Consider the following 12,274-nt stretch of genomic DNA (forward strand, 5'->3'; position numbering starts at 1 on the left):
CGATGAAGATCCAGCACGGCCAAAACAAATAAATAACTTAAAATTAAAAAAAAATTATATTAAAAAACCAACAGCCCTGTATTCAGCGTCTAATGACCATTGCAGGTCTCAAGAGAAAGAGTCAAACGGCCGAGCGCACACACATACACATATGGTGTATATGTTCCCGAGGAAGGAGGAAGGGCGTCTTCTCCTGGCGGCTGAGCTGGCAGGACACCTGGACAAGAGCCACGCTGGCCCTCACTGCCAGCGCTAGCTGGCAGCACGAAGGTCACGTGGCCAGGCCTTAGCTCAGCCCAGCAGGAGAGGAAAGGGACACCAGGGGTGAGCAGGCCACACTGGCCACTCGGGCCCGGGGTGCTTGATAAAAACAAAAACGTCTAAGGCTGTGATACCCTTTGTGCTGTCTGACTGCCTACCTGGAAGTCAGGTGCTCAGAGGCACAGGAAACAAATGGTTCAGAAGGCAGGGCGTGTGCCTTCCGGTCAGGAGCGTGGGCACCCTGGCTCTACCGCTCTCTGGCTGCAGGACTGTGGGCAAGGTTTCCCATCAAAGGCCCACGTCTTTACCTGTAAAGGGAGAGACGCCCGCAGGACAGTCTCAGGGGGTGTGGAGACCAGGCTGTACAAAACGTTCAGGGTGACTGTAGAATCTGAAATTGCTTTCCCCAGAGATTTAAAAATCTGCCCAAGGGAGATCAGATGTAGACTGAACTGCATGACTTGGCCTGTCTCTTGAGGAAGTCACCTTAATCCTCTGATCTCTCTTTGGGCTGAAATCCCACAGTCCTCCGTCCCAATGCCTGGGCCATGTGAAAAAGGGGAAACCGAGTCACAGACACCAAACCCCTTTTCTGTGACACCTTGATTTAAAACTATAAAATTACTTTTTTTTTTTTGTCAGTCTCAAAGTCACGCTCTTAGGCATTCTGCCAGCCAGCAAGATGACAGTTTTCCTTCAGAGGGCCCCAATTTTCACTGTGTGACTTAGAACCTGGGAAAAAGGCAAAACAATAAACCATCTGTGAGGCTTTCAGACAGTGCCATTTGTGAGAAGTGCTTTTTACATCTTGGTAGGACTCTGCATTAAGCTGGCATTAATTAATTGCTACATTAAAGGGAAGCACCTTTAACATTTCAATGACATAATCATATGCAATTACGATCATATAAAGGAACACTTTATAATTAACGATGCCGCCACTTCCTGAAATGTGTAATCCTTCTGTCTTGAATTCCAAAGAGGTTGGCAGGAGGAAGGCACTAAAGATAGTTCAGGAACTAATATTTAAATCAGTTTTTAATTCACCTTTCAACATGAATAGTAAAACCGGAACAAAAGCTTACCCTTATTAGGACTCCAAATCTTTATGTCTATGAGGCTAAATATTCAGCAACAATAGCTCCACACAGAAACGGTCAACAATTACAGGCCTGAAATGATTACCCCTCAAGAGCAATAATTTTGCCCCAGCAGTCACATCAATTGCTTTTCCAGAAACGCATTACAGCTCACTCCGACTGTCCAGGCTTTGGAAACTATGCTGTGTTATCATTAATAGAGCACTCCGACTTATTTCCGGGACTTAAACATGAGAATGGTTTTGCTTTTAATTAGGGAGGTTTCCCATGAAGTCATGATCCCTGAGTACCAAGCATTATTCTAAGTGTTCCACATGTGTTTGCTTGTTTAGTTCTGCACAGAGTCCTGAGCCCACACTATTTGAGCCCCATTTTATAAATGAGGACAGCAGGCACCCAAATGTTAAATAGCTTGCCCCAGGTACCATCCCCTCCCCACCCTGGAAAAGCCTGTTTGAGTGATTCACAAACCAGACCGGATAAACAGACTTTCTCGATTGTCACATTCATTCTGTCACTCTACCTGTGACGGAGGCCACAGAACCTCCCTGCACCTAATTTCTGTTGTGAGCAAATTTTTGCAGCAACCACCAAAGAAAACGCAGAGGCAACAAAATTTGACCCACGGTCACACCTAAACGGTAGACCTCCCTGGTGGCTAAGTGATAAAGAACTCGCCTGCCAATGCAGGAGATGCAGGTTCAATCCCTGGGTCGGAAAGGTCCCTTCGAGAAGGAATGACAACCCACTCCAGTATTCTTGCCTGGAAATCCCATGGACAAAGGAGCCTGGCAGGCTACATTCCATGGGGCCGAGAAAGAGTTGTACACAACTCATCAGACTAAACAACAAAAACACCATCACCTAAAGGGCTGCCAGAAAAAAAATCCCTACAGCCCAGCCTTTCTTAAACAGCAACCAAACTTGCATCAACAGCCCCTATCTGATGCCCTTCATGGTACACTCCCTGGAGAAGGAAATGGCAACCCACTCCAATATTCCTGCCTGGAAAATCCCATGGACAGAGGAGCCTGGTGGGCTACTACTGCACTGGGTCACAAAGAGTTGGACATGACTGAGCACGCACATGCGCGCACACACACACTGTACACTATTTTCCGCTGTCCTCAGGGGACTGTGAGGGTCGCTCCCTCCCCGTGACAGCCTCCCGAAACGGCCGAGGTTTACCTTGTCATAATAGTATCGCAGGGCTCTGCTCAGCTTGTCATAGTTCATGTTTGTTTTGTTTTTCCGGAGTCCCCACAGCTTGGCCACTTCTTCTGCTTTGAGGAGCTTGAATTCACCATCGTTGGAAGTCCAGCAGATCAGGTGCTCATGTTTCTGGTCCAGCAGTAACTGCAACAGGAACTGCCACAGCGTGATTGCACTCTCCATACCTGGGGAGGGAGGGCCGCGTCAGTGCAGCTGCCAAGGCTGGGGAGGGGGCCACCTCAGCACCACCCCCGACCCCAGCGAACCTCAAGTGCCTTCATTTCCATCCCAACCGGCCACTCTGAATCATATCTGGCTGCATGTCTGCAAAACAGCCACGACTCAGAAATACAGGGAAGCCCTGTGACCCTGGTATTTGCCACACACATCCCCACAGGGGACAGGGTTACACTGGGAATGATATGAAAAAAATGATTAACAGATTGCCCCTTCCTGGAATCAGTCCTCATACAAACGATTGCCCATACAATGCACATGGTGTCTGGACCCATTCATCCTATCAGCTCCCTCGCTGGTCAGCCTCTAGGCTGTTACCTGGATGTAACACTGGAGCCGCTAAGTGTGGTTACGTAGGGGCCAGGGGTATGCCAATAGGTGTGACTGCATGAGGAGCTTCTTTCTGTATTCCCAGTGCTCTGATAACGCAGCCCAATGCCCGACTGATACATGCTTAAAGACCCGAGGAATTGTCTCTTTCTCAGGCACTTGTCACGTTGCAGATAGAAACACCTTTTGTGGGACTTCCCTGGTGGTCTTAGATTCTGTGCTCCCAGTGCAGGAGGTCTGGGTTCAATCCCCGGTCAGGGAACTAGATCTCACCTGCCACAGCTAAGAGTTCGCATGCCACAACTAAAGATCCCACAGGTGGTAAATAAGACCCCACACAGCACCCCCCCAAAAAAACCCACCATTGTCACAAGCACAGAGATGGGAAATGCATTCTTTTCTTCACTATGAGAAGGAAGCCTATAAAATGTTATCTTTTCCCCTTGACTCTGTTGAGGACTTTGTAAATGCTGTTCCTTCTGACTAAAATGCTGTTCCTCAGCTTTGGAGCTTGGTGAAATCCTACTCATCCATCACTACCCAGTTCATATGGGACCTTCTCAAGGAAATTTTTCCCCTCTCCCAGGCATTTCCCAACTTCAGACATTTGAAGACTTTCATGGCAATGGATACTGACTGTAAAAATAACAACAATGCCCATTTGTCTCATCAACAATTGCACATTAGGAAAGGAGAGGCGGTTAGGCTGGTCTCAAGAGCTTCATCATAGCTCAACCCTCATGACTGGACACGTGAAGTGCCCTGGGTTTTGATCTGGGAAAGATGCTGGAATGAGGAAGCCCAGGATGGCCAGAGGGTGGAAAACTGGCTTCTGGCACACACAGAAGCTTTGAAGGCCAGTTGTGAGGTGGGGACAAAGCCAGAGAGAAGTAGGGATCATGCCGTGATGCAAAGAGGAAACACTGAAGCCCCAGGAGGCAGCCAGGGTGACAGGAACAAGGGAGCGGTGAGAAACACACGACTCGGGAGACCCAGAAGCCAGAGTAACAGCCTTAGGGACACTTATCTGTACCAATATTTTTGTCAGTTCCACACCTCCTCGCTTGCATTTCTCTTAAAGGGGCAGCTTTCAGACTGACGAATCATTTTTTTCCCTTTCCACACGGGGATCCATGTGAAAAATACCTAGCTTTCCAGTAAGTATTTATTTCCTTATTTCCTTTCATGTGTTCAGCCAAAAGAACACATTTTACTGTTTCTCTGAGCAACATGGGTTTCTCGGTTAAAGAGAAACAGAATAGCAATGTTCTTCAAATACCCATAGGGCATTTTTTATTCACGGCTCTTTAAAGGAGATATTCTTTTCAGAAATCAATCTTCACCACAATGGCCACTCAGTCCGTAAGACAATAAATCACCTCCTTGTTGGATCAAAACAGCCTTTTGTATCTCATGAGTCTCGTAAACACATACAGCAGCCCGCCAGCTCCAACTCTGAATATGAGCTTCTGATTATTTGAGGACGGACCACAACTTTTCCCCCATCATTGGCACTAAGAATTGCTAACAGTTGTCTCAAATTCTTCAGTGTTTTCTCACCCAAACCCTTCAGACAGTAAGCTTTCAAATATCTCTAAAATTTTAAAGTGGATGCTCGGAGGAACCTGCTCCAAAGGGTAGAAGGCTGCCAGTGGGTGTGGAGGTCTGGATGGAAGGGATTCCTGGGTCGGTGGCTCTAGCCACTCACACCTCCCCCATCTCTGATATGAGCCATAATGTTCAGATGGAACAGGAGGACAATGTAAACATCTCCATGTGTTTCACACTTAGTGCTTCTACCAACCAGGACTCCTCAGAGCTTCTTGTGCTTCCTGGAATCCCTTTCCATGGCATTCCAACCGTGTGTATTGGAGCCATGTGTCCCAGGCATAAACGATGAGGACCTACTGTACAGCAGACCGGATAAATGTTCTCAGTCTTTCACTTCTCCCTTTCAAGTGGCCATGCAGCAGTGCCCAGAATGGGTAGAGTACTTTTCCCCCATCCCACTGATATTTGGGGATGGCCACGTTATTCGATTTGGCCAATGGAATGATGAGCAGAAATGGCGATGTGCCATTTCTCAGCTGAGGCCTAAGAGGCTTCCTATGTTTGCACTTTTCCTCTTGTGTTCCTGTTACTACTGTGAAGCTGTGGCGCAAAAATGAGACATGTGGAGCCAATCTGAGCTCGACCCAAAGCCTGGAGCCAAGTCCCACAAATCACAGTCTGAAGCAGTGTCCCTGAGGTCAACCAATGAGAAAAATAAATGTTGCTGTATACCAGTGACTCTCAGTCTGTTTGTTATGCAGTATTATAGCAGCAAGAGCTGACTATTACAATGTCTTAGTCTAAAAAAACTCTCTTTGCTGGGGTATGATATCTTTACACTGTAAACTTACATTTATAATCATGAGGTATGTCTAGGCATGAAAAAGCATGTTATGCAGGGGGATTGGCCAATCCTGTCTTTACTCTGAGGGTTACAAGTGGGCCACATAAATGACCATGGGTGCTATGGCATGGCCTACAGCAAAGGTAAAAGGAGGAAAGAGGGAAAGAAAGGGGAGATACAAGAGAGGAAAGTGAAAGGGCAGAGGAGCACAGGGTAAGGACAAGGACACCCTCATCAGGGCCCTGCCAGATTTCCAGAACTGATGAGCTGGGCCAAGGAGAGGCACAAGCTGAGCGCCAGGAATCACAGAGCTGCCCCCCACACACACTCAGAGCTTTGGTGAGGCTGGGTGGGTTGAGGAATGTCCCCTTCCTCCCCCGTCACTCTCCCACATGGAGGTGTCGGACCCAGGCTACCGCTGAGGGTGGGAGGATTCCTCAGAGGGTTGATGCGAGTGGCAGGGCTACACTGGAGGTGACTAAGCCATCTAGCCACTCCTGCCTAAAGCACGACAAACCCGCCTCTGACAGCCCCATTCTCCTTCTCCAGCCCTTCAGCCACTCCATGCCGGTGGATCCGCCAGCTTCACTGAATGTGCCGTCACACAAGTCTTTGCTGTGAGAAATCCAGCCACACATGCCTCAGAGATGAGTCTCAAAAACATTGCCAAACGAGCTTATCACATCTACAAACATCTGTCACCCACTTCTACACTTGGCAGAAGTCACGCTGGGAGGCAGTGGGCCCCCCACGGCCACTGTGGACTCCACCCTTGCCACCCTCTCTGGTGATGGAAGTGGCTGAGTATATGCGGGGCAGTGGGCACACGGTAGGGCTTGGGGTGGGCGGGTCAGCAACTGATCTCACCACTGTGGTTCCCACCACTAAGATGCTCAGCGTTTCCTTGATTTTAGTTCCAACCTTAGTAACTATGATTCAGTGTCATCATTTACACAAGTGTTTTCACACACAGTCATGCTTCACACCTTTGCCAGCCACAAACTTTGCCCCCTCAAGGACACAGGCAAAGGAAAGAGTCTAACACATGACTGGGGAACACACTCTCCCCCCAACCACCAACACATATTAGCAAAATTAATATACCTCTCACCAAAAAAAAAATTATTTTTAGTGTTTTTAAAAATAATTAATTCCTTGATGCCTAGAATCCTTAATAAAGTCCTATGTCTTAACATGAAGGTACAATCAAGTCCAGTGTATCTGGCTGCCATTATGAAGAATGTATGTAATTCAGGCAGCATCCTGTGGCTCTTACTAAATAAAAAGTTCAAGAAGGGACTGATACTTGACATTTATGTTTGATACATTATTATACAAGCGGGGGTCTGCTTTAACGTAATATGTCTCATCAGCCTAGCCTCATTTAGCTGACTTCCCACAACTCTCCACTTAAAATATGTAGAATACATGAAAGAAATGCTAATGCTATAATTTTCTTTAAAAAAAATTTCCCAAATCAAACTTTAAGCTGAGTAGAAAATGTTACTCTTCCTCCCCTGCCCCATGCCTTATTTTGAATGGATAAAATTTTATCAGGTAGGATAATGCCATTCTTTTCTTTTTCCAAGAGTTGATAAAATGTAATGTTTAACATGAACACACAATCCTTAGAAATCTTAAAATCTCATAAAATAATTTGATAGCTGCAAAATCATTGATGGTTTTTAAATTATTTTTAATTTCACAGAAAGCACATGATTCTATTCTTATTTTTCTTTTTCCTCTTTTTTCAAGGTTAAATTTTTATTGATTGAAAGAGTCTTTAAATTTTACAGTGCTCATAATGCCATGCTTAATGTGAACATTAAGCACTGCACTTTTATGTTTAGGAGGATCCACTGTGAAAGCATCACTGCTCTTGCAGGAAGAGGTGCCCTCCGTATCAGGTCCTCTCTGTACCATCCCTGACCGCATCTCGACCCTGCCGCCCACTGCAGATGGTTTCTCTCTCAGCACTTCTACTGGAACTAACCCAAGACCATGGTCACAGCAGCTGACAAGGCCTCTTCCAGGCCTCTCCAGAGAACAGAGCTACCTGCTATTTGCCCCAGCTGTTCCTTCTCCTTTGTAATTTATAGCCTAGATATTGCCATGGTGGAGGATAGTTAGATCATTTAAATCAGTTTGTCAAATCTGAATAATACACATCCCTCCTTTGGAAGGAGCAGGAGGCAAAAAATTAATAGGTCTTCATGTGGGCAAATCATCTTCACTAAATATCTTATTATAGTCTGCCTTCAATATTAAGAAGAAAAATGGATATAAGTGCCTCAAGGTTTATAGTTCTTATACAACCAGCTGATCGCTCCCACCCTATGCAAATTAACAATTAATCTTACATATGACACAGGATACTTGGTTGAGAGACAACCAACACAGAAGTTATAGCCATGTAAGGTATTTTGAGTAAGATGTGTTTATACAATTATACCCTACAAAGAGGAGAGAGACTCAATTCTCTCTCTACCTTTTTCAATTTTTTTTGAGTATCCATTTTATGCCAAGACACTCTCTGGGTATTTGGGGCACATCAGAGACAAAGGAGATGAAGATCTCTGTCTTCATGAATCTTACATTCTAATGGGAGAAGACAGGCCAAAAACAACAAACATATGACTATTACAACACAATATTTTGGAAAAACAGTGTTACAGGGAAAGGCAACCAGAGCAGGTTAAGGAGGTGGGAGCCTGGGGTGTGTGAGCAGAAGGTCATGGAAGGCCTGATTGAGAAGCTAAGAACTGAGAAATACCTTTGTTAAAAAATAATTTTCAAAATGGGTTAAAATCGTGGCTCTCCTACAGATATAAAATGAAGACATGTTAAAGATTTTATTTTACTCATTAGTCAACCAGGGAACTTGGCAGGTGTTCTAACAAGTTCAAAAAAGAATCTGAATAATAAAGGCATTTATAAATTAGGAATACTGAAATGAATGCACAAACAGGGGTGACAGGGGAGTCAACTGAACTCTACAAGACAGGAGAGAATTTGCATACCTACAGACAACAATTATTTTTGTTATCAGCTATCTCTAATTAGTAGATTGTAAAATACCTTCCATAAAACCAGAATCACATCCTCCAGAGGAGATCAGAGTCTAGACAATGCACAGTTTTTTGTGGAAGCATAATTATTTTCTACAACTTGCAGCAGATGAGAGGGTGAACTGCTTCTGTCTACTTAGAAGGCTACACAGTGAGGAAGAGCAGATTCAGAGCCAGACTATCTGGGTTCAAATCTAAGTACCAGTCCTATTTGGCTGTGGGACTTTGGTTAAGTTACTTAACCTTTCTGTGCCTCAATGACCTCATAAGGAAAATGGAGATGATGATGATAAAAGTGTCTCCCTTATAGGGCTGTTGCAAGGATTACATGAGTTACTAAGAACGCACTTGAACTACACTTGGTACATAGTGTTATTCCAAAGTTTACTATTATTTTTTAAGCAACAGACACTTCTTCATAAATCATGTTGTGAGGATATTTGGCCTTCACCTAGCTCAAAGGCATCATTTAGATACTATATCCATCTTGGTTCTTTGTTCATTAGGCAATGATTCCACAATAGGCACTGATATCCAGGAAGAATCTTCCAGCTCTTTGGTGACTGTTGTTTATAAGGTGACGGAGAAGGCAATGGCACCCCACTCCAGTACTCTTGCCTGGAGAATCTCATGGACGGAGGAGGCTGGTGGGCTGCAGTCCATGGGGTCGCTAGGGGTCGAACAGAACTGAGAGACTTCACTTTCACTTTTCACTTTCATGCATTGGAGAAGGAAATGGCAACCCACTCCAGTGTTCTTGCCTGGAGAATCCCAGGGACGGGGCAGCCTAGTGGGCTGCCATCTATGGGGTGTCCCAGATTCGGACACGACTGAAGTGACTTAGCAGCAGCAGCAGCAGAATATGTTTATGTGGGTTTTTAAAAAGACTATCATCAAAAGATGAAAAAACATCAACAGATACACACTACTATATATAAAATAAATAACAAAGACCTACTTTATAGCACAGGGAACTATATTCACTATCTTGTAATAATCTATAATGGAAAAGAATCTGAAAAAGAATATATATATAATGAATCACATTGTTGTGCACCTGAAACTAACACATTATTAATCAACTATATGTCAATATTTTTAAAAGTCAAAAAACAGATTTTCAAAACTTCTGGCAGAAAACTCAGATCCCTGAACACTTGTCTGCTGCCTTCAGCTTAAGAAACCCTGGTGTAAAATGCTTATCCTGAAGCTTCCAAGTTGTTTCTCTAGCAAAGACAGCCCTTGGGTGTTCACACCTCCCTTGGGACTAGTTCTGCCTTGATCTATCTTGTGCCCCTGGAGCAGGGAAGGGAGTTAAGGAGACAAGAACCATTGGCTCCAAAAGAGGTAGAAGAAGGGCTCTAAAACGACGATCCAAGGGACAGCCATGATGACACTGCCTGTGAAGACGGAGCCCAACTGGGGAGCATTCCCCGGGCTGCTCACGGTGGAGGTGGACCAAGCGTGAAAAGCTTGTCCGTGGCACAGAGAGGGAGGGAGGGACATTTAGGCAGACTCTGAGCAGTCACTTTCCACCCTCATTCTGTGTTTTCAACTCTTTTTGTCTTTAAAGAACACAAATAGTATCCTTGATTCACTCTTTCATCTGGAGGGAGTCTCAAAGAGAAGGAGGCTATAGACTGAATATACTGATCACTCTCGTCACCGATGGTGCCTCCCTCTGCCCACTTTGTCAAATAAATGAATGAGTAAGACTGAGGTTAGTACAGGCCTCAGTCTGTGCCCTTAACCACTGTTACACTGCCTCCCACCAAGAGCAAGGAACTCGCATCAGGATCAGGACTGGGAGCAGGCTACTGGAGAAGGCTTGCTAGAGGACTAAGCTTGAGCAGACCCTTGAACAAAAGGGTGCGCAAAATCTGAAAAGGGTGAGAGGATTTGATCAACACCCCTCCTTCAAAAGCGTAGAGCTAGAGTTCTGTTCAGAGGACCGCGCCCGTGATTTCTCCCCTTTCCTTGTTAACATTTAGCTTCTGTTGGGTCATAAAAACCAGGTTCTGGTACAGATGTATAATTCATGGAGTTGTGTCATCAGGAGAAAGTCTTGCCGTAGGAGAGCATTTGAAGTTCTAGGGGGTGGAAGGCAAGAAAAGATCACTCTTTCACCTTCAAAAAGAAAAAGGTAAGAGGAAAGAATAAGAGTACATCATGAGAAACGCTGGGCTGGATGAAGCACAAGCTGTAATCAAGATTGCCGGGAGAAATATCAATAACCTCAGATATGCAGATGACACCACCCTTATGGCAGAAAGTGAAGAAGAACTAAAGAGCTTCTTGATGAAAGTGAAAGAGGAGAGTGAAAAAGCTGGCTTAAAACTCAACATTCAGAAAACTAAAATCGTGTCATCTGGTCCCATCACTTCATGGCAAATAGATGGGGAAACAATGGAAACAGTGACAGACTTTATTTTGGGGGGCTCCAAAATCACTGCAGATGGTGACTATGGCCATGAAATTAAAAGACATTTGCTCCTTAGAAGAAAAGTTATGACCAACCTAGACAGCACATTAAAAAGCAGAGACATTACTTTGCCAACAAAGGTCCATCTAGTCAAAGCTATGGTTTTTCCAGTAGTCATGTATGGATGCGAGAGTTGGACTATAAGGAAACCTGAGCGCCAAAGAATTGATGCTTTTGAACTGTGGTGTTGGAGAAGACTCTTGAGAGTCCCCTTGGACTGCAGGGAGATCCAACCAGTCCATTCTGAAGGAGATCAATCCTGAATTTCATTGTAAGGACTGACGCTGAAGCTGAAATTCCAATACTTTGGCCACCTGATGCGAAGAACTGACACATTTGAAAAGACCCTGATGCTGGGAAAGATAGAAGGCGGGAGGAGAAGGGTATGAGAGAGGATGAGATGGTTGGATGGCATCACCGACTCTATGGACATGAGTTTGAGTAAACTCCAGGAGTCGGTGATGAACAAGGAGACCTGGCGTGCTGCAGTCCCTGGGGTTGCAAAGAGTTGGACACAACTAAGCAACTGAACTGAAATAAAAAGGAGAGAGGCAGAAGTTCTGCACCATAGGCAGGGCAGGGGTGGAAGCAGCCAGTGATGGCTAAAGTCCAAAGCAAGAATCAGTGTGGAGTCCTGGATGAGACGGCCATGTAACCTGCCCAGAGACAACCTCCAACACATGCCTGAAAAACAAAGCCCACCCAAGACCCATAGGTAGAAACCAGTGGTTACCAATAGGGAGGGGCAAGGAGGAAGGGATAAGATAGGACCACAGACTACTGTGCATTAAATAAGCATGGGGCGGAGACAAGGTAATGGAGTAGAAGGACATGAACCTACTCCCTCTCATGGAAGCCCCAGAATCGCAACTGACTGCTGAACAACCGTCAGTAAAACAAATGAGCTACAAGGATGGGTTGTACAGCACAGGTAATATAGCCAATATTTCATAATAACTACAAATGGAGTTTAACCTATGAAATGTTTAATCACTCTGCTGTACACTGGAAACTAATGTTGTAAATCAACTATACCTCAAGCAAAATAATAGCTAAGTCCATCCAGTAGCAGAGGTTACTGTGTTCCTTCAAACACCACCAAGCCTCCAGCAGCGGCCAGGCTGCCAGGAGAGTCCATCCCAACCCATGACCACCAGCATCACCTTGTCACCCTGCACCAGAGGGCTCC

At 45.2% G+C, this 12,274-nt stretch overlaps 1 protein-coding gene across 4 annotated transcripts in view; it reads right to left on the reverse strand.

Moving 5' to 3' along the window:
- The window catches only part of ELK3 (ETS transcription factor ELK3), a 69,860-nt gene that overhangs the window by 39,142 nt on the left and 18,444 nt on the right, over nt 1-12,274 (reverse strand). For all 4 annotated transcript variants that reach the window (XM_070370328.1, XM_070370327.1, XM_005898410.3 and 1 more), the window contains exon 2: nt 2,550-2,758. In XM_070370328.1, the coding sequence (XP_070226429.1) occupies nt 2,550-2,756 (207 nt within the window). In that variant the 5' untranslated portion in view covers nt 2,757-2,758. The remainder of the gene's footprint in view (nt 1-2,549; nt 2,759-12,274) is intronic.

This window comes from Bos mutus, chromosome 5, assembly GCF_027580195.1.
Source record: "Bos mutus isolate GX-2022 chromosome 5, NWIPB_WYAK_1.1, whole genome shotgun sequence".
Taxonomy (NCBI): Eukaryota; Metazoa; Chordata; class Mammalia; order Artiodactyla; family Bovidae; genus Bos; species Bos mutus.